This window comes from Adelges cooleyi, unplaced genomic scaffold (genome assembly GCF_023614345.1).
Source record: "Adelges cooleyi isolate 19-005CV unplaced genomic scaffold, UGA_ACOO_1.1 ACOO_flye_CR_arks_rails_tigmint_CR_PRNA_21, whole genome shotgun sequence".
Classification (NCBI taxonomy): Eukaryota; Metazoa; Arthropoda; class Insecta; order Hemiptera; family Adelgidae; genus Adelges; species Adelges cooleyi.
The window spans coordinates 14,280,335-14,304,372 of NW_026095871.1; the positions used below are offsets into that span (position 1 = coordinate 14,280,335).

The 24,038-nt window shown below is 35.5% G+C and overlaps 1 protein-coding gene across 1 annotated transcript in view; it reads right to left on the reverse strand.

Moving 5' to 3' along the window:
- The window catches only part of LOC126834164 (Krueppel-like factor 6), a 138,863-nt gene extending 127,475 nt beyond the window's left edge, over positions 1-11,388 (reverse strand). The window contains 1 exon segment of the mRNA XM_050565905.1: positions 10,593-11,388. Within this exon segment, the coding sequence (XP_050421862.1) occupies positions 10,593-10,694 (102 nt within the window). The 5' untranslated portion in view covers positions 10,695-11,388.
- Between the last annotated feature and the right edge of the window lie 12,650 nt (positions 11,389-24,038).

Consider the following 24,038-nt stretch of genomic DNA (forward strand, 5'->3'; position numbering starts at 1 on the left):
GTATATAGTGTAATAATAATAATATAAGAGAAGGTGTTTTGTATTATTATTATTATTATGCGGTCGGTGTTGTGCGGCGATGAAAACAACGGGAGAGTATAACATAAGAGCGTTGTGTTAATAATATTATATTATTATTATACACCGTATGTGTGTACAAGAGGGAAGAAGCGCGTGGCAGGCATAAATAAAGAAGAAAAAAAATTTCAAAATCACCATCACCGTGGCATAAACACAATATAAAAAAATAAATAAATAATAATAGGTAATGAAATAGGTAAGACACATAGTTTGTCGATCGGCCGTCGCTTTATATAATAATACATGTGTTAGGTAGTAATATTATTATATTATATACACCGCGTATTGTGTTGTAAGTTCAAGTCTTTATTGTACTATACGCGGTCGCATTCTTCGGCGAAATGCCCGTCCGTGATCTTTAAAAAATGTTCATTCTTTTTTTCATCTTCTAAACACCTCTCTTCTATTCTAGCCGCGCGCGGTAGGGTTATAGCCACAGACGCCGTGAAGGCATGCTCTAAGTTTGATACGACGGTGATAACAATAATAATAATATGTGAGCAATGTTTGTACGAAACGCCAACACATTATGTTCGTACAAAATATAAGCGTACGGATTTTTCTCTATTTTTTTTTTTTTTTTTTTTTATTCAGTAGGCACACCGTGAAATATTAAATCATATACCTACGTGCGCCACGGATGTCCTGTCTCTTGTGTATGAACCTACGCCCTTGAACGAGACGATGATGATGATAATAATAATAATAATATCGTTGAGCCGACACAGTGGCCACCACGGTATAAAGAGACGGTTAGGGATTTCACTGCGCTGTCGCCTGCATGTCGCCCGTCAGAAGTCGATTTTTGTATGTGAGCTTGAAAAAATATAACTGAATGAAGTACGTCGCCACCTTTCGTTGGTTCGCCCGAAATAATATTAAGTGTTTACTATAATATATTGGTCGTTCGCACGTGAAAGCAACCGAAGCGTGTGCGTGTACCCGTGATATTATTATGTGTGCAAATGTTTTTGTTAAAAGTGCACCGGTAAGCAAAAACGAAAATCCACTCGGATTTTAAACCGTTTATAAATTAACGCAATCGTATAACGCGCCCGCAAATGTATAGACGATTTTTTGTAATCTATTGTTTTTACCGATAGAATACACTTGTGATCCACGAAACGAATTTAGAATATATTTTTATGGGAACGTTCTAATGGTAAGTTTATTACGGTCGCGTTTTATGTACACCGCGTTAAAGGACAGATTTCAAAACGACTCTTTTTACATTATTTAATAATTAAATTTGTTGGTTCATTAAAAAAAACGAAATAATTAAAGTAAAATAAAAAAAACCCAGTCCAAATTGCTAGTGTTACAAACGTAGACTTTACAAAAACAACATTTTACGGTAAGCATAATTTTTTATTTTGCTTGTCTTTTTTAGCTTTCATTGGCAATGCGTGTTTAATATTGGTTTTCCAGACTAAAGTACATTAGTTTTACATTACATGCACAACGAAACATCCCTTCGACGACAGCCGTTAAGGTACAACCCTTTATTTGTTTTATTATTATTTATTTTTGTTAACTCGAGCCATCAAAGCCCAAAGGTCGATGATTTTCAAAAGCCCAAGGGTTATGTCTGCGTATCGAAAATATACTTGAATGGAAAATATCTTTTTTTTTTGAACCCCTACTGCGCTGACCTTTGGGCACGCACGTTTTCCGAGCAAAGAGCAGGCAAAACCGGAGGACGAGATATGCAATATTTTAATTATTGTGACTCGCCATATATATAAACCCTTTCGAGGTGGCTTGACAGCTCTTTTTTTTTCTTTAGTACCGTGGCTAAACTTATGCGTAGAAACCATATTATTTCCTATAGGTTATTAGTTTTTATAGTTATTAGTTTGTCTTCGCCATAAATCATAACGAAGAAGCTACAGCTGTCTATGCGTTTATTGTTTTTCCTCGTTTCCTCTCTGGTTGTATATTGATAACGCATATAATAAAAATAACGCCGCATAAAGTTTTAGAGCAATAGCTGTTAATGCCAGTTTTCTAACGTCGAAGACCACACCGTAGTCAAGACTCTATACATCACGTTCGTTCGGTTGTCGTGCATTTTATTATATTTTATAATAACAACAATATGTCACCCCGATGGGGGGGGGGGGGTGACACGCACATACATAATAAATGATAATAATTAATAATAATACCGTCGTTTGTGATTGAAATAATTAATGTCTCCGAGTAGTTTCTTCTGGGCCAGACTATCCTATACACTCTTCTCCGGTTTTTATACAAAACAATTTTGATGAGACTACCAATGCAGGGACGACCACCATTACCGACCGGGGACGGAAACGATTCGGATCGTACGGGGGCGGATCATCGAACACAGACAACCATCACAATAATTTTATACGGCGAAAAAAAAATCGGCTGGGTTGCGATTATTTTCCGGTCTTTTTATGATAAAAAAAAAAAAAAATGCCTTAAGCACGCGTCAACAAGGCTCTTCGGCGGCTATTGTACACTAATGGCGCGCACTGTCATTTAATTGAATAATGACAAACAAAAAAAAATGATATAATATTCTGAGTTGCAGAGCCAGCAGTCGTCGAGTGGGCTACCCAACACGTGTTAAAGGTGTCGCGTTACTGTCGAATACTATACAATAAAACATAAATAATATCGTATGAGAGATTTTACGACGCCTAATGTCCTAATTACCGGTTTTGCGTGGTTGTAAAAGGTAGTATAATATTTAAATTACAGGCGTTTAAACGGATTCATCTCTCTGATATTTTTGCAAACATTTTTTTTTTCGGATCACGGTCAGACGCCGCTGGTCGATAGGGAATGACGCATTTTTCGCGAAGTGACGGGTTATCGTGCAGACGGACCGGTCGTTAAATATCGATGAAATTCCATGAAACCGTGCTACATGGATAGACACAATCGCGCAGCCACACACAACGCGGCAAAGACAACAGCAGCAGCTGCGCACTATGAATCATTCAAACGAGATAAGTAGAGTCTATAATATTATTATGTTACACAGACTATAGTAGTACATACATACATATAAATAGCATAGCATAATGTTATTATGATAATCGTGCCGCTTACACATATACACGTCGGTCTATACACGACGACGGGCGAAAGAAGGACGCCCGATTTCGCTTTCAGTTTATTACTAATATATATATATATACACACACATGAATAAAATATTACAATATACTTATATCGAAACCGTTTAACAGCATTCTTGAGATAAATCTCTGACGGCGCGCGCCGCATAGATTGATTTATTGTTACGAAACGGCAGCGGCACGCGGTTACTACTATTAAATGTGTTTTAAATAATAATAATTTAATACATTATATACACATACTATATAAATTGCCAAAACCAAGCGTATTATTTTATGGATAATATGATGATATTATAACAAAATTACATTATAACGCGCCGTAGAACGCCGGGTTATAATGTAATTTCGAAAGATACACCGTAACGGCGCCGTTTACATCAATTAACCGGACTACTATTATTATTGTTAAATTGGCGACGTTTTCGTTAGAAAAACGCCACCGACTTAATTTAATAACGTCAAAGGCTACTCTGGTTTTCCATCTCGTCAATACATAATTTGTTGAGCGTTTCCTCTACACAGCAAGTCTTTGAGTATCGTTTACACCGTTTCCTCTTAATCATTCGAAAGCAACTTAAATGTTAGGACAAAGGCTTAAACTGATCGTTTTTTTTTTTTTTAAGAATTACAATGTTCCGTGTAAGGGTAAATTATCGACTGGATTCTAAACAACAATATACAACATTAGAAATGAAAAAAAACCGTCTATGTCGTTTCTTATTCATTCGTAGTACACGTGTACTAACTATGGGATTCGTTTTTCCTAACCTTAACACTTTTTTTCCGGTCGTGCTAAACTTCCGAGTAGCGAAAACAAAGCGAAAAACACTAATTGAGTCGTTCATTAAAATGACGGTAAATAAAAAAAAAACAAAATAGATCATATCAAACGCCTTGACGGCGACAATCCCTTTGACGGAGAACGCACGGCAGAGAAAGAGAAAGAAAGGTCAACGGCACGCGAGTATAGCTAGACAAATTAATTCGCATGCGCTTTTATCCTTGTACCAAAAATAACGCGTTGTAACCGTGAACGTATAACCTATGCGGCGCTCTGTTCACAGTGTTTTGTATAAATGACATTTAACAGCTATCCCGGTACAGAGGTTGACCGGTACCGAATGCAAATCGCACGTGCTAGACCATTAATTAATACAACAATAAAAACAACAAGCTCCACTGGACTTTCCGGCGGCCAAGTATTCGTTTAAAAGCGGCCCGTGACCGAGAGGAAATATTTTACCAGGCTTGCCCTTAAAACTCAAAATCTGCGTTCAAACAAGTTAGTCGAACTGACGCGAAAAAAACGACACTCGAGGTCTACCGTTGCGAGGCCGAAAACCTTAGACTGGACCTAAGGCAAGACGTGCGAAAACGCAGCCCCCCTTTGCCCGCGGCTATATTATGCTGTGCATTTATGTATTATCTTTTGTTAACTTGGTTTTCATCTCTCTTTTCTTTTTTTTTTTGAGTTATAAGCAGCCACTCGAACCCCGTCAACTGCCTATTATATACTTAATACTCTTTTTTTGCTTTGTCGGATAGAAGATTCGGGGTCCGCGCGTGTAGACAAACGTTCGGCTAACACGCAGACACTTTTGGCCGGTCTGACTTCACGGAAAACGGGTGCGTGCCGCGGATAGTTGCTCTAAAAAGGGTCGAAGAGCTCGTAACCCTTACACGTTCTCTGCGGTCGGGGGGGGGGGGACAAAGAAAACTTCAACAAGAAAACACACGAATCGCTTTGTCGGCAAATGCAGGGTGGTGGGTGACGGAGAGGGGAGCAAACGAGCATTAGAAACGTTGTTAAATACTATTTTTACCTTTCCCAAGGAAACCTTCGCAAAGCTACACTACACATCGGCGCCATATCCGGATTGCTGCGGATTAAAGGCAGGCCACGCGTTTTTATACCTTTTAGCCGCGATGCGAGCACACTACAATATAATATATAAATGCAAAAAGATGAATAGGTACAATAATATTTGAATATTGCTTGGCAGAGTCGGTAATAAAAAAAAAAAAATACCGTCATAATTTAAAACTTTTCGGTTGTTTTGTTTACTTCGATCACAGCGATAGCGACACTGTACGGCAAAAGCATTCACCGTCGGATTTGTACAATTATTGTTATTCGAACATTTTTCAACCCCTCCCGATCTCTTAAACTCATAGACGGTTCGATGGGGGGGGGAAGGGGGAAGGGGGCGAGGGAGGGTCGTGTGCTGTTGACAAACGGTCTGCCAACGAGATAACCTCTTTCGCTCACGACCGTCGTTTTTCGTCGCCTTTTCCGCACCGTTCCGTCGTCGTCGCTTTGCTCGGCAGACAAATGGTTCGGTTTTCGGATGCTGACGCACACACATAAAGTGCACCACCGCCACCATCGCCCCCCTAGATGATAGTGTACAGTGACAGGGCAGAGCGGACGAAATACATTTACCGGTTTTCCACCGATTGCCGCAGTAGTGTGTTGTTGCCGTGGCCCGAGGAGAGAGCACCGCCACCTGCGCCCACCTGTCGTCCCCGTGTGTGTGTGTGTGTGGATTTAGGTACACAACAGCAAACTGATGCTGTATACCGCCGGGCCATCTTTTCCCGTCTTAAACCGCCTCCGCCCGTCGATCCATTTATCATTTCGCCGCGGATGATGTATAGCGTTGGCGTGTGCGGTGCTTTTGGGTTTTCGGCGACATCGACAACAACAATGCGAGAGCAGCGCACAAACGGCCTCGCGACCGCCGCGGTTTTATGCTCGGTACCACCCCTCTCTCTCTCTCTCTCCTTCGCTATACATGTACACTTGCATACATACGTACATTGTATGTGCCGTATACACCGCACATGCCCTCCGGAACGCGAAGACCAAGGTGTGGACGCGGCGGCGAGAGGGTAGGACCCGCGACGGATAAGCCACGATATTTATTTATTACGCCACCGAGCGTTTTATTATTAATGATGGTCTATGGCGTATGGGAAAACCGCGACTGTGAACTTACCCCTAAATCTAACCATATTATATGTATGTACGTATACAACACTCTGTTATGGCGCCCAAGACGGGTTATAATATAGGTGACGGTACGAGCTGCCGTTTTGTTGTAATTGTAGCGCCACGGAATAACGGTATAATAATAACGCCTTCTCCCCCGTCGCCTACCCCTTATGATAATAATAATAAAAAAAATAATAATCGCTTGCCGCCATCCGGATTATGTATATCAGCGGTTTTTTTTTTTTTTTTTGAAGGGGGGCGACCGAGTTTTGTGACCCAGTGTCGACCGGCGGCAGCGGCTCCACAGCTATCGCCTCCATCGATCGCCACCACCACCACCACCACCACCAGCACCTCCTCCCATTAAGGACCCTGCTCGGCTTGAACACGAAATACCGCCAAAACGCACATTTTCCGTACTACACCTATAGGCCACTTTTATTATTGTAGTCCGAACAATAAAAACCGCAGAAATTCGATATCACCACGGTATATGGCCACTCCAACGACGAAGTGGTCTAAACCGAATGGGTGTAAGTGTGATTTTTATAGAATTCTACAGGATAGGAAAAAAAAACGGACGTTGTTGATTATTTTCAACTGAACTCGATGTATGGAACGCGTATTGCCATATGAAAATGTCCACTAGTAGGAGGCTGCCATTTTGTGAACAGCTAAAGTTTTGTCCATACTATTTACTGCCATCTATTTTTCTATGATTTAACAAATAGCACCACAGACTATGTACAAATAGTCCGTGATATGGCCTTATCTAATATTTTTCATATGTACCATGGAAAAGTAACGTAGCATTTTTACTTTCTTTGGTACACAAAATGACTGCCCGATTTCAGTGTTATTTTCTATCGGTATCGCGTGGCTTTACTGCATCGACGAACGGGTTGCGGTTTTTATTTTTTCTGATCACTGAAGACGGCGACAACAATTACATTTGTCACGTCGGTATGCGTCATCGGGCACCCTCCGGTACAAGCCGAGTAATCCGACGAGAAACCGACCCCGGTTCACATTATTATTATATAACTAAAATGTAATGTATATATTAATATTATATCGGTATGTACGCACGCGACCGATCATAAACAAGGCGCCTAAAATGTCATTCATTAGCCGCGATCGGCCACCACCGATGAGTATACAGCTTGTGTGTGTGTGTGTGTGTCATTAACTAATGCGTTTCTGACGATTCCACGACAATGACAATAACCGTATATATATATATATATATGTACATTTATGTATGTTCTATTTTGTATCATCGTGTGCGTGTCTGTCTGTGCATACGTCGAGCACGTTATGTAGTGTAATTAAAATATAAAATATGCATTAAACACTATATAGATGAGCAACCGGCAATGTATCAATGAGCAACGGTATACAGCGTTTTGGACCAATGGCGCGAGTAAAGAGGCCCAAAAGTCGCAGCCGGCGGAACGAGGGCAAATTTTATTTTCCTTCTGCCTCGACGGCCGCCAATTTTTCGTTGGATAAGGCGAGATGAACACTACAAGAAAAAATGTACATGTATATATTATTATATAATATAATAACCCCAAGGCAGAGATAACGGAAAAGCGATATGTTTCCGTCGTATACAAATAATATAATAATATAAAGCCGATGGTGCCAGAGCTGTAAACAAATTGAATACACAAGAGTCTGCCGGCGTTGCGTTAATAACTTATTACTCTATAATAATATTATTATTGTTTTTTTTTTTTTTACACATAACATAATATTATGGAGGGAAAATCGATTTTCGCCGCTGTTGTACATAATCCGAGACTACATAGCGCGTGAACCACCACACAACAGGTGCCCGATTAACACACAAATAGGCCAGCAATTATATTAAAACTGCTAACACAATTATTAAACACCGTACGCCACAAATATAATTATTTCCAGCGATACAAAATTAGGCGTAGGTAACACAATGTAATTAACGCGCCCACGCTTGGGGTATGTACTTTATATATATATATTTTCTATATTAATGTACTTTGTAAAATGTGACCTGCCGGCAAGTTCGCGGGAAATATTATTAGTGTAATGTAATAATATTATATTCGCGATTGTTATCGGCGAACGGTTTTTATTTTATTCTGCCCTCTTGCCCCGTTGCCCTATCAACCCCCCCCCTCCCCCCCCCAATCGCCGACGCTCGTACCGAAATCAAGACGGTGTCAGATGTCACGTACTTACAAAATACAACACTGGTAAAAAAGATAAAGAACCGGCGCATTCCTCCGGCAACGTATTTCTTTATTGTATAATAATAATATGTACACTGCAGTAGAATATATATATATATATACATACACACACAATATTAATAATACAGTCAATTACGTGCGCGTGCCGTTCATTATTTTTTTTTTTTTTTTATAATGTATATTAATTTAATTTGCAGTTCAACATTTTTTTTTTTTTGGAGGGGGGGGGGTCATTAGAGGGGTTATCGATCGGAAGGTAAATTACACGAATGAGTTAACTTAACCGTTTGCGATTTTTTTTACTAGCGCAAAAAGAAATTCTATTTTAAGAACAATACGGTCAAATTTATTTAATAATAACATTTATCGAAAAGAACAGCAATCATGTTGATTTTGCAATTTTACATTTTTTATCATGTATCCACATCGGCCGGCTTTTTAGTTTGAACGTTACGTTAATTACAAATTCCTGATGTTAAAAGCGTATAAATTTATGTAATTCAGACGGTTTAAACGAAAAAAAACACCCAAAGCGTATCCGTCCACCCGTCTTGGCCATCACAGTGGCAAAGTATAAACTGTGACGTCATTTTCCCTACAAAAAAAAATCATGTCGAATGACTGGAAAATCGCGTTGCATGTATTTTGCGGTGGTTGTCGTCAGAAATTCGGTGAAAACTTTTTCTAATATTTTGATAAAAAAAAAAAACAATTTTTTTAACGACTGACCCAAAGTGTATTCAACACGGTCGGTATTCAAACGGTTTATGGTTCCAAAACATTACTGTGGACTTCTTGATTTTAATCTATAACATTATTCCGGGGTATACAATAATTCCAAAAAAAAACAATTTTAATAAGTGGTTAGGTAATAATAACCTGACCTCGCACAGCACAAACCACTTTAGTGCTACTGTTTACGTAGCAAGTTTATAATAATATTATTAACTACCGGTAGTGGTACCGGAACAATGAAACGTGTATTAAAAAAAAAAAAAACTTGAGTAGGTCGTTGAAATAAAATAAAAAATAAAAACGGGGACCGAAAAAATTCAATCGGCCCTATCGTTGTCATAAAAAAATTCATAAAGTTTTCAATCGTGGCCGCCGTCGACTAGTTTGTTTATTTGTTTTTTATATAATATAAAAAAAACCCAAGCCCTGAACTTTGGCTTTTGGTATAACGGTAATTATACGTGAACATTTCCATTATCTCTCGGACCGACGAAAAATCTATTTCTATAATAATAATTAATAATAGTAACAATTATCATAATTGAATTATGCATACATATATATATTATACACCTAATTAGTTAAGTTACGGAAATGAGAACATACCGTTATGTAATCATATACTTTGGTCGATATTTATATATTAGATAAATGTCTAGCAACGTTAAGTGTAGTATAGTATTGTTTTTTTACTGGGATCAACGAACAACGTGAAACCACCGTTGGCCGACCGCATATTGTGCATATTATAATATTATATTATTGTGTATTATTAGTAAATATATAATTGACGCTATAATTCGAAAGTATAGTATTATTGTTTGCCATTTAGGCATTAAAATATTTAACGCGGACGACACATTGTCGGTGTGCAATTGTATGTCATGTCGGAATAAACCTGCAGAGGTAAGTAATAAAACCGTCATGTTTAACAAATTATTGTTATTATTATCATTATTATGGCACACACGTGTCAATGGCTGGTGCCGGTCGACCGCGGCCGTCGTAGGTCGGGCGCCAAAAAAATCGGAAATTGATAAGAAACGTCATCAGAAAAATTCAAAAAAAAAAATTACAAATCTATTTCAACAAAACCACCACAACGTCTCAGCTCGCATGCACCTACTTGGAGAGATCGATTTGAACGTCTATTTTTAAGGGCTTTTCCCCTATTTTCAAGCGTTGGCCTACCTTAGTGCTCGTTTTTTCATAATAATATTATGAATTTGGTGCCCAACAAAAATTTGTCGTGAAATTTAAAAGTTCCCTGAACGAAGAAAAAAAAACAAAAATACATCCAAACTTAGATTTAGAATGTCACGTGACTGTAGGTTAACTATATTGTGCATATTTATATTAACGGTTGCTCTAGGTCATGTATATGGCGGTAGTATTGTTTCTAAATATTGTATTTTGAACACCGCTCACCTGTTGCCAGTGATCCTCGAGCGAAACGTGAGCCGAAAAATAGCCCGTGTCGTGTATGTCCTGCAGCTCCCTGAATATGTTACCGCTGGGCAGTACGTCCATTCTGGCAGAGTACGGCGAAATACAGATAAAAAAAAAAAAGAGATTTAAAAAAAATATGGGTATTTTTTTTTGCCGGTCGCGCCGAACGGTTTCAAAACGATAATAAATGACACGATTATTATTATTGTAACAAATTAAATCACCGCGGTATGAGTCATTTTCGACAGATAACGAATGCTACACACAAGACGTAAAGAATAAAAGACACAGTCGACACACACAGAAGGAGAATAGGAACGGAAAATTATAGTCGAAAAATCGAATCGGAGCGATTTCAGAAAAAAAAGAAAATTTAACTATTTTTTCGAAAAGCACAACACTTAGCGACGACGGCCAAACGAACAGGTTTTTTTTTTTTGAATAAACAATTTTTTTTTCAAAACTATCTCGTACGAATAGCGACCGATTTCGGCGGCAAAAAAAATAAAACGGACAACCGCGGGTTTTTTTGTAACACTTGTCGGCCGGCGAACGAATTTTTTTATTTAACGAACAATTTTTTTTTTTTTTTTAAATTCGATTTCGCGCGTGTGTACTAGACTCGACCAGCAGTAGTAAACGGCATATACGATACGATGTTATTATTATTATTATTACTATTACTATTATTATTATCGTACAGGAACGCGAGCACGGCTAAAGCGGGGGGCAAGCAGTGGCCCGTGTTCTCGCTCGCGACTGAACGATGTGCTGTGCTGGTAATTTTGCCGGTGCCGGCGCGGCCAGTTTAGCCGTTCGCGCGCGCACACACCAGCAATGTACGATACGGTTAGGATCGCCGCCGGTAGACCTGACCGCCATCTACCGGTCAACACGGTTAGGTTGGTCCGTGTCGGATGCCAGAACGCTGTGCGGAATATTTTACACTTTTTATGTACTTGATTTTAATTTTGATGGCATTTTGCAAGGTTACAAAAATGTAAAAAAAAAAAACAATGCGCTCGATAAAAATACTATAAAGGTATCGCGTGGTCCCGTGACAGTCCCGTGTCGGGTGCTTTGGGAAAAAAACGGAACTATACCGACAACCTGTTTCGCTCGTTGACACGGTACTGTACGAAATTCCGGCGAGTTTTTTTTTTTCATTGAATCTAATGTACATACATACAACTAGTAGTAGGTATATAATATAATATACTCAATTTTTTTTTGAGAACGTCCACCGTGCTGGCCTCCTAGTATGTGAAAATAGTCGTATAGTCTGTGGTTTGACCAACAACAATTTATTATGGGGACAAAATAAAATTAATGGTTGGAATAACTAAATAAATAGTTCGGACTTCGGCCAACTAAATGTTTAGTTGAAGCAAATATATATACATTTTTATTAACTATCATTTTAGTGGGCCTAACTGTAAATTGTTTGTCCGTGTAAATTTGACCTCTGGGCTCAACAATTTTTTTATCAATGTACTATATTTAATTTTTAGTATTATCACCGTTTTGAAACATAAAAATAATTGCTCTGATTTTTACGACACTTAATTATATTAGGTTTTTTTTTTCTGTGATGGAAACCTTTAATTTTTTTTTAATATCGAGTTTTTAGGGTTTTTCCAACTTTTACATTTTTTCTCGGGAATTTGACGCGCTAGAGCAGTTTTGAAGACGCGTTTAGGTTCCTCGTGGAAAAAATCTAATGGATATTGTCACGTCTTCGTTCGTTGGACAAAATACATTCGAATTTTGTAGAACAGTGTACGAATATATATATTATGATGCGGAAAACAAAAGATACCTCTTGTCAGTATTGCCCAAAATCGAGTTACTGCTGTTCTCCGAATCTGGATTGTTTTCTGAACAATATGAGACCTGGCACATCTATGTAGTAAAAAAAAACCGACTAAGTTTTTGCACTTTGAAGTTTGCGAAAAGCAATACTTTGCATATCTTTTAGCGTTTCTCCCGAAATCGACTCTTCCACCGAGCGGATTCTTTTCACTTTTTCATATACCTATTATTGTACTAGAGCAGATCTGCACGCGTTAAGTTTGGAAGGGACGCAGCTCGGATTGACGAAAAACGGGATCTACGCTTTGCGAAGAAATCGATAATAAGAAATAAAGTACCTACCTGGACAAAAAGTAGCCAGAAAAAACGATCATAGTAAGTGCGCTGACATCGAGTAACCCGGAAAATATACTTTAATAAGTGTAATATTTATTTTGATTTGTACTAATTACTAGCAATTAATTAAAAAGCACCATTGAAATAATTCAGTAGTTATTAAATTTATCAATGAACACAAGTTAAAACTACACTGTAGGTATACAGACGTTTTTCTGATATCGTCTCCTATATTAATTAAAAATTCATGGAACGATATTTGTTCACTTTTTAACCGTTTGCCAGAGACTACTACTAAACGGCATTGCATCTTATCATTTTTTTTTCTAGCGGATTTGCCTCGTTAACTTTACATAAAGTACGATGTTCATGACCATAGGGACGCGTGAGTAACGATTGTTCCAACCTTCGCAAATCGTTCACTTGATGTACTATGACTATCACACACTTTTGATCTTCCTTCATTTCGTTAATTATTTTAACGACTTCAGTTGATGTTGTATCAGATAAATGCACATGTTCGCTGGATACCTTTGCATCTTGCATCTTGGAATTCTAGTTGTTAAAATAGACGAACATCTGAGTGAGCTCAACTTTGAACACTTCAACCGAATATGCGATAAACATTATTTTAGTTTGGTGTACCTACGCCAAACCCATTCAGAACAATTTATTTGTCACTGTTTCTCGATGATTTTATTGTTTCCACTTTTTACTGCTGTTACTTTTGGATAATCTATTTCACAGAACTATTATCCCGCCGAGGGCATTTTAGTTTTAAAGATAAGACCTTGACTGCGCTATTGGCCTGAAAGTGTTTATTATTCTACCTGTGGAACCTGTTATTATAGTAATCAATATTACTCTTACTTATCATTATTATCATAACGGCTTCTGAATCAATATTATCATCAACTGCTCTAGACAATTTTTGTCAATACTTTTTTCCCCCGTTATGTTTTGTTATTTCGTTACTTTTATCGGATGTTAATTTTTGCAAGGGTACTTTTTGTACCATTACCTTGAAATCTACCCTGTGATTAAAAATGTATCGATAGTCCGGACACATAATGTTAAAACAAATGCTTCCCAGCTCCGCTTCGGAGCTAAACAACAAAATAGTATTATTGCTACCTTAGAATATAATTTAAAAAATACAGAATAAAAAAACCGCCCGTAAAACAAATGTAGAAGTTAAGTTTTTTTTGACAAATTGTATTAAATAGTTTCAAAAAAAATCGATGGAAGGCAATAAATAATTGTAGACTTTTCTGTTTATAACAAGATGGGGGAGCCATTATAATAACTGTGTGTTACAACGTCACTAATTTCAGACCTAACATTGTTTGTTATCGCTGTATGTGGGCTATCGCATTACCCTATTTTTGTTATTTGTTTCCCTAAAAATAATAGTTAATAAAAAACGGCTAGGGGCCTGTTTGGGTATACACCGCCGGTCTGAACGATTCAACCCCGATCGTACACCATTTTTTTTTCATATAAACGGTCGCGCCGCACGCTTTCATTTTCTGTCTAATAAGTAAATTATTTTGGAAGCATACGAACATAACTTCAGATTTATTTCTATGTACTTAAATTTTGATTGGCGTCAATATATATAAAAATAAGTTTTTATTGTTTCCTAATGGCATATTTCTCGATTTGAGATAAAATTGTCTCTCGCTCGAACGTGACACATTTAATTGTTGTTCGACGAAGGTCGTTTGCACGATTTTGTATACCCATTGAATATTATCTTCAGTAGTTAAGTTTTTTATGTTGTTACGGGTTTTATGTGTAAAACGTTTTTTTAATTAGGTGCTAAGATAAATTTATTATTGCATAGGCCAGAACCGTCTTCGAGAGTGAATGGAAGAGAGGATCCAACTGATATTTGTAGACATAATCTAAAGTCACAAGGAAACTTAGATGAGTGCGATAAGTAGATAGACGACAGTGAAAGAATATTCTATTGCGCAAAGAACCCGGGTCTTACAAAATAGCCATAATAACATCACAACGATAGTCAACGCTCATTAAAGAACTCATAAGATAACATGAATAAAACAATAGTATTAAGTGCATACTGGTAACAGGCTCGACATAAGTAAGTGTGATTAAGATTTGGTTATTGTAGCTGTCATTTCATATTAAAAAGATAAGGACATTACTGACTTCTATATATATATATATAGTGTGTGTTCTTATTCTGTCTATATTTTGCATGCCAGTAGTGATATGAATTTTCCTCCAGTTTTTCTCGTTATAAAATATGCGGTACATTGATTAAACAACTATTAATGTACAATAATTTTGAAAATATTGTACTATAAAATTGTTCGTTCCGTTATTCTTTGATATCACGTATTGTTTATTAAAAAAAAACAAAATTATCATTTATCTCATAATGCGTCATATGCGTGTTTTCCCAGTAGCCTTTGTACTTTTAAATTATCATATCCGCCATACATAACTTTATATATTTATTTGCAATAACAATATTATGTGGGCTTGAAAGCCTATACTGCAACTCAATATTCAACCGTGTGTTTTTAACATATTTGGTATAAAAAAAAAGTAACCCAATAATTGGCGATAAACTAAAAACACTGACCGGAGATAATGAGACGTTCAATCAAAATATTATTATTCTTAGGCGTACAAAAAGCCATAAACACTATACTCAATACTAACTTTCGGGAAAATACAATTATAGAATTTAATTGATATTAAACTTGTTTTGTTATTTCTAAAAATTTGCCTGGTAGCAATTTAAAACTGGACCAAATATCTATTTTTGGATAATATACAAGTTGAGAGAAAAGTGAGGACATATAATTTTTAAACAGCAAATTAAACTATTTACTGTCACACGACACCAAACAGTATTGATATATATATATATTAGCTTCCGTATTTGCAACCATAGTTTGAGAACGAAAGTAAACATACCATAATTTGCAACTTTGTGTAATATACATTATTTCTATTTTAAAACATACCTACCAGTATAATTACACTGGAATTGTTAAAGTGACATATCAACTTTTGCCACAGTGTTATACTTATGATAATGTTTTCAACCAAATCCGCAATACAACACTAATGTATTTTTTAAATTTCTTTGGAATTTTATGATCAGTATGGACAACAGGATTCGATAAAAAAATAATACACGAGCATTGTAGGTATCGAAATAATTTTAAACCCGTTTTGAGGACAAGGATTTTTCAAAAATACATACATCTACAAATTTATCACCATAAGTTGCGTCGACTAGCGGCGTACGGGCACTTTCACTTTTGATTTTGTATTCTTCTTGTGCAGACTTGAGGCACTTAAAAACAATGCAAGCTTGTATACACTACGGATAGTTTATTGATCTTTGTCTATTTGCAATTGTGACCAAATGAAAGTGCATGACATTCCATATATACTATCCGTATTGTATTATATGTGCACTGTGGTTCAATGACAATTTTCGATTTCACGTTGATTATGGACATCGGCGGATAACATTTTTTTTATTCTTACATTTTTTACATACTCCACCGGATTGTGTACCATTATTTTTTTCCATAGTTGAGAATTATTCATGATCAAAATGTGTTTTACATTCATTATGCAATAGCATATATATATATATATATAGTATTAAAATCGTTCCTATACTGTGGGAGATGTGGTTTATTTGTATAATGAACGCCGTTTAACAGGTTTTTTTTTGGTCGTTGCTTATACGATTGTGTTGTATAGTTTTTGATGGAAAAAAAAAGTCACACAATTCAGTGAACATTACATACTAGTCACTTCTAAGTACCATCTTAAGTATTCACTATTCCCACACGGACAACAGCTGTACCCAAACGGTTTGGATTAATAAAGAAATCGTCGTTGTATTATGTAAATAAAACCTAACCGCTGCCAAGTTCTGTAAAAAAAAGTGCCCAACGTTATCCCTGGCCTAACTGTTTCCATCGAACCAAACCCCCGAAGCAATTAAAAAAATATAAATGTTTTTTCGAGGTTTGACGGGCAATATTATACTAGAAGTATAACATTTTGTTGAAAATAATTATCGTACAACTTTATATCGTTTAAACAAGATTGTTTTAAAATGTAGAAATATTTAATTAAGTGTTAAATGTTTTATCGAGTATATAAACAATTTGTTAGTTTAAAAAAATAAAAACAATATTTATTCTTTATAATTATGATAATAGTATAATTTTATAGGGTCAATACCAGTGCAAATCAAGCAATTATAAATAAATTGTGGTGTTGATTTGAGTGAGACAGGGACATGAATACAGCTGACAGCGGGTGCTCATGTTGAATGTATAATAACACCATCCCCGAGGAGATAATTTTCCATTATTGAACATTACTATTATTTAAATCCCAATAAATCCCCTCACCAAGCTTGTTCGGCTACGTTTATAATAGAGATTATTATTTTATTACCCTGTCGGTTCCGCTGATAATTTCAGTCGTCGCCAAGTCATCTACGGGTCTGCCATCTCAACTTTCTAAACATAACAATAATGATAGTAGTAAATCCATCCGACTGTCGGGTGCAGTGTAATAATGCATGAACATACAACACCATTTTAGAAGAAAAAAAAACCAGTTGCTGGTTTATCGAAACGCAACATCATAACTTTGTGATTGGAAACATATTATGGGTTATTCCGGAAAGCTATAGCGGACGCCCGAGGTTGCCAATTACTGGCGGTTCGATGATGCGAATAAAACCTATACAATATTATTGTATATGTCATATGCGGTTTTCGATTATCTAACAACATGAGACAAGGTATTGTGGACAACAGTGACCCAGAGAGGCGTGGACCGAAGCTACTTGCTCGGTGTTGTTAATATTAAGTATTTATTACAATGTGGGCAATCTTTTTTGGCAACAAAACATTGTAAGACTTTTTTTTTTTGTTTAAACAGTAATAACCTTTAGAGTTTTAGCTGTTATTACCATAATATTATAGACACGACCATGTACGTAGCCGGTAAGGTAATCGCAACTGACCAACTTAACATTTATTTTAGTTTCCACGTTTGTAAAACGCGACGGTATTGCAAATAGAAACGGTAATTATATCATAATATAATAATAGATGGATGTTTTTTTAGACGCTATAAAAATACCTAGGCCAATTCTACGCACGTGTCCGATTCCGAAAAAAAAAAAACAAAACAAATATGTATGTCATCGCCTTCTTGCTATGACGACATTTTCAACAGGCATTTTATATTATGTATGTTTGACGATTAATCAAAACTCATCAACGTTCATTAACTCGATATTAGAAACAATGTCTTTAACCGTTTAATGTACACTACAACCATCACCAATAATAATTACAGTTTAAACATAACATCATATAGTTTTTATATCGAAAAATATATTACTACGATTTTTTTATCAACAGACATTAAACAAACGTGTCAATAGGCTGATCTAGATTAGCTTCTCACGTAAGTATTAGACTCGCGCTAGATCCCAGAATGATTTGTTGTAATTGTTAACACTCAAAAAATACAATATTTTTTAACAATAGTCAATACTTCATATTTACTAGTTGTATATATATATATATATATATATGTATAATAATAATATGTTGTCAAACATAATGAAAATATTCAAACCTATCACCTATGCATAAATAACATGCATGACTCATCACGCATTATTATCATTATCCTTTATCACTACCGAAACTGGGTAATGCATTTTTTTGTCGTATCATTACCACACAATTTAACGGTCGGATACTCGTTTGTGTTATCTTTGGACATTTTACTAGGCTCGATGTTGTCTTATCTTGTTACTATTCTTATTATTGCCAACAAACATCGCGTACAACAATAATAGTGATATTATAATAATACATAAATCCCCTTCGGATAATTACCGAACAACGCAGCGTCGACCGCATTAAATTATCACAATAGGTACACCCGTTGTTCGGTTTTATGTTTTTTAAAACTTTAATTCTCCACCGCCGAGACGCTGCGAGGCTCGAAAAAAAACAGTATTTTTTTTTGCCATTTCATTTTCACGACGATTCTTTACACACTGTACAACAATACTACAATATTATGTGTTATAATTATTACTATTGTTATTGTTGTTGGGCACGTTTAAACGAGAGGGCGGTGCGGCACGCGCCAGTAGTACAGGGTGATCAATTTAACGCAAGACACTCATTTTCTCGGAAAATAATTACATTTCTATAGTTTTTCTTATTGAAAGTATTTTTATTTGTGTTTTCGTATAATTTTACAAAATTACCGAACATTTTTTAGAAATTTCCAGAGTGCTATCAACGTTTGAAACTTTAACGGGAACGTAAGTATTGAATTCATTTTTTGAATGCAGATTGACTGCTTGATTTACTGAAAATGTTGACTGTTCAATTACCAGTAATGAGTAACTTGAAAAACACTATAAAAGTATTTATCCAAAACTGATTATCGATCAGTCAATATTTTCAGCAAAATAATCTTAATTGAAAAATGTTAGCATTTAGTGTTAAAAGTTAATAGCGCTCTGGAAATTACTAAAAATAATTAAACGTTCGGTAATTTTATAGTGTATTCGATTATTTTTCAAAATACAATTTTAACAATAAACATTCAATCAAAATATTTTGTTTTGATTGAAAGTTTTAAAAATATTTTAGTTTGCTATGTAGGTAGGTATTAATTGTTTTCAAAATATAAACACTGCGCAATGATATTTATGTACATTTTTTAATACCTGAGCGCATGTTAATAATTTTAAATATTTAATATTTTACAGCATTATCCATATGAAGCCAATAAATGATATTTAACAATTGTTTGTAACAAACTTGTCATAAAAAAAAAAAATTCAAATCATTATTTTTATCTAAAATATGATGTGATTTTTAAAGAATTCTACGAGTCGTTGTGTTATGGAATTCCTGTATTAATTGTATGGAGTTCAAATAGGGTTTGTCTTAGCAGTGGAAACAACATCTCACACGGACAGTTCGAACAATCATTGTCGAGCTCAATTATTTAGCGCCGTCACTAATAGAGGCCCATTTAATTAGCTCAGGTAATTTAGGCTCGTTTGTTTGCCTGTATTTAGGAGCTATTAATTTTCGTTTTCGATAGTTGTTCATGATGTTATATATACATCATATTATAATATGATGTCCATACGTTCTCGTTTACATTAGTCAAGCAGTTGCAACGAAACGCACTCTCGTCGAAGTGCGGTTGTTGTAGTCGATGATTTTTAGGTTTATTTTTTTTTTTTTTTGTACAGCGGTTTTATTTCAAACAATGCATCCACTAATTAGACTGTTTTTTTGTGATGCTTACGTGGGCGTTTTGCAATCAGCTGCACTGCGCGCATACCATTTTCGTCCTTTTTCAAATAAATACAAACGTGGACCCCAAAAAATATGATTGCATATATTGTTATTTTAATACTACACCGACGACGGATAATTACTAATATTGCCGCGGTCGGATTTCGGTGTAATAGAAATCGCTAACCAAATAATGCATATTGCTTTGTTTGAAGTACATAAAAAAAAAAATATATATATATAAGCGAAATTGATAATGGACAACACGAGAGCATTTATTGGAACAAATCCACTGGTCGCTGACTGCAGTAATATAAATAATATATTATCTACAATCTACATACACGATACGGCTGTGTTATATAATAACCCAATGTCTCTGGTTCTGTGCATAACGGTTGTACTGATGAAATAAATAACGATAACTACTTCCAAATACAATTCATAAAACGAAAATTAATGTGACGGAACGTCTATAATGAGAAAAAATCTATATTTTAATTATTACCAGTAGTTTGAAAGTAATAACATTTTTAAATGCCTTCACATTAGTATTATATTTATCTAATACAATAATTTATAAAAAAAATAGTTAGGAAATATATATATATTATATTTTAACAACATTTTGCATATACATTTTTAAAACATTAAATCACTGCCCTAAAACAATTTAAATAGCCCCCACAAAAACAAATATATACATTATATATATTTATAAAGAATTTAAATTTTAAATGGTAAAAACGTTATTATAATGTTTTCAACTGTTTACGGACATACAAATGTGTATAAAACTTTTTCACTATATTTTTTAAATATTAATTTATATTTTGTTGTCGAGGAATCATGTTAAATATTTTGTCTTAAATGTTAAAAGCTATTTTGAATTTTTCTCGAAATATGATATAAAGTAATTTTTATTTCGCTGTACGTATTAGGAAAATGTGTTGACTAGAATTTTAAATCCGGGAATATTATGGGTATTTTTTTGCATAATATTACTATATACCTACCTATTGTTATTTATTCTGTTTATTTTTACGGATTTCCGCTATAAAATAAAAAAAAATCTTCCATAATCCATTTCAAGAGGTCAAAATAATCAAAAATGATTTTCCAATTCAAAAAGGAGTTTCCGGTTACGCACTTATGATAGGTCTGAAAGTCAGAAAACATTACTGGCAGGATAACCAATTTAAAACATGTATACAACGTATTCGACATAACTTGTGTTATTTTTTTTATTATAAAAGAATAAAACACGATATTAATTTTAATTCTACAACGTCGTACGATAACCATAATGATATTGCATCGATGCGTCCTTTAGTGGTAGTTTCTTCATTGGCGCGGACAACCCCATCGGACTGTGCATTAATAACTTGTACCTATTGTCTCTTTGTAGTACTAATTCGGAGCGCGGCTCGTGCACTGCGTTGAAGTATCTAATTATTATACTAATTAATTAAAGCTGTATAATCAAACGAAACAAAATATCCTTGTACCGTTTTTCCTCGTTTCGCAATGCTTTTATTAATAATAATTTTTCATAAGCAAAAACTATACAGCCTACAAATTATTATCATCGCCCCGGCATTCCTCTACATAATACTTTGCACGCGCTTTCTAGGTTGGCAAAAACAAAAAAGGTTATTTTTTTTTTATACACGAGTACAAAAATATTATCGTTATAATATTATTAACAAAGATCGGTCATATGTATAATAATATAATATGTGGGTAGAGTATGCTATCAAGTTTGCGCTGATATCTTTGTGTGACGCACGCGCGCCGGACTTTTCGCCAGAACACGTGGTTTCTGTCCTATCGTATGTACACAACAACAACAATAATAGTAATAAAAAATAACATTTCTGGCGTCGGTGCGTTCTGTTATAATAATAATAATAATATACCGGTTGGTTCATTCATATATAATATCAACTCTGTCGCCTCCGCTTGCGCCGCTATCTTCGCCAGAGCATATTATGCACCGTCGTTGCTGCACACATAAAAAAATATAATGTATAATTGTACACATAGCTCCGGTGACGTTTGCGACGGACGAACCCGACCGTTGACGAACGAAGAGCGCCGAGGCCGTCGAGTGGCGAAGGCGAGCAATGCCAGCAAAACCTTGCGGTCGTTCGCCGATGGACGATAGTGAATTTTTATTTTTCCTTTACTTTACACCGTACAACAGTGTATATATGTATACAATATAATATATGTACAACCGAAGCGAAAACGGGTTAAAGAATCTCGGGTTGGGGTCATGAAACTCGTTTTTTCGACCACGGTTTTGCCTATACGCATCGCCGTCTTGCCCGGCGGCACCAGCGTGGCAGCCCGTGCCACGTTCCACGACCACACAACACCGGTAATACTGTTGCGCCGGCGACAAGCTTCTGATGGTAATAATAATAATAATAACACCTATACAGAGTGGTTCATTGGGTTAAGACTATGTACTGACTACTTACAATGTATTTTCAAAGCACACTACGCTTTGTTTAGAAAACTCGTGGCGTCAGACACTTATTTATTAGAATAGCAACAATTTCCATGTAAAACCGTTGTTAAAGTAGCGTATAATTTAGTTACACTTTAACAAAGACTGGGGAAAAACCGCAATAATTGTTGTAGCTCGATTTAACGAATTTTGTTAACCGATCGAAGCAATCGTGTGGATCGCCCTGTACGATAAGCCACCGGCCGAATAGTGTGTATACAATGTATTGAAAAACTGTCGATCATAAATAAACCGGGAGCGTTGTTATTATATAGTATACACACCCAAAAACTTGGACAAGAGCTGTCGCTTAATCTTTGTCGGTTATCGGATGAACTCGCCAAAGTGCTTTCATTTTTTTTTTTCGCATTCTGCCCAGCTCGTATCACGTATACGTTTTTATTTTTTAAACTTTTTATTTACAATTAATCAATATGCAGATGCGTTGCATAATGCCCACAAGTTTCACGGCTATACGGTGTAGCAATAAAGAGTGTATATGCGCATATAATAACAGTAATAAATAATAATTAATCAAACGCTGCGCTCGTGTACATTTCGGATGGTTTTCATCCAAGTGCTGCAATCGAACAAATCAATCATCGCTTTGTCATTTGGAACTTTTATATTCTGATAACCGAGAAGCAGCCAACGTTTAATCATCACACGCCAAAATTTACTAAAATTTACTTTTTTTTTTTTTTGTATCTCTAAAGTTATTATAAACACAGATTATACTGGATGTATGACTTTATACATCACAATCTTCGGGGAAGACTGTAATATTATAACTATTTTGATTTCCATACTGCTACTCACGAAGTACTTTTTTGTTTGTCAAGGGCCACGTTCATAAGGTAATACAGTGCCATACGATTATGCGGCTGTTAGCCAGCGTTCTACTCGTTAATCTACATAATACAACAAACCATATTTTATTATTAGATGATCGGCATGACGATGGCATTATATTATGACGACTGTAGCAAATCGTTATCGATAAATTCCTCTTTTACAAGATGATTTGAAATATCTTCAGTGGGCCGATCGTTGTACATCAAAGTAAACTACATAGAACAGCGTACATAATATGCCTATCGTTCTAGTACAAGTTTATAATATAATTGTAAGGTAATGGATCTTGTTGTAACTAAAAGTACATTGCCGACACACAATAATACAGCAATTAACTCTAAGCAAGCCGTTGGTATTTACTTTTTAGTATATTTTATTTCCTTTGGAAGATATTACTGCATATTTGTATACACACCCAACATATTATAATTATCACTACCTATATGGTATTTATACAAAATAAGTGCGTTTTAAATTAATAATTTATTAAATCTACCTAGAAAATGTTTTAAATTAAACTAAAGATAATTACTGATTTTAAAAATC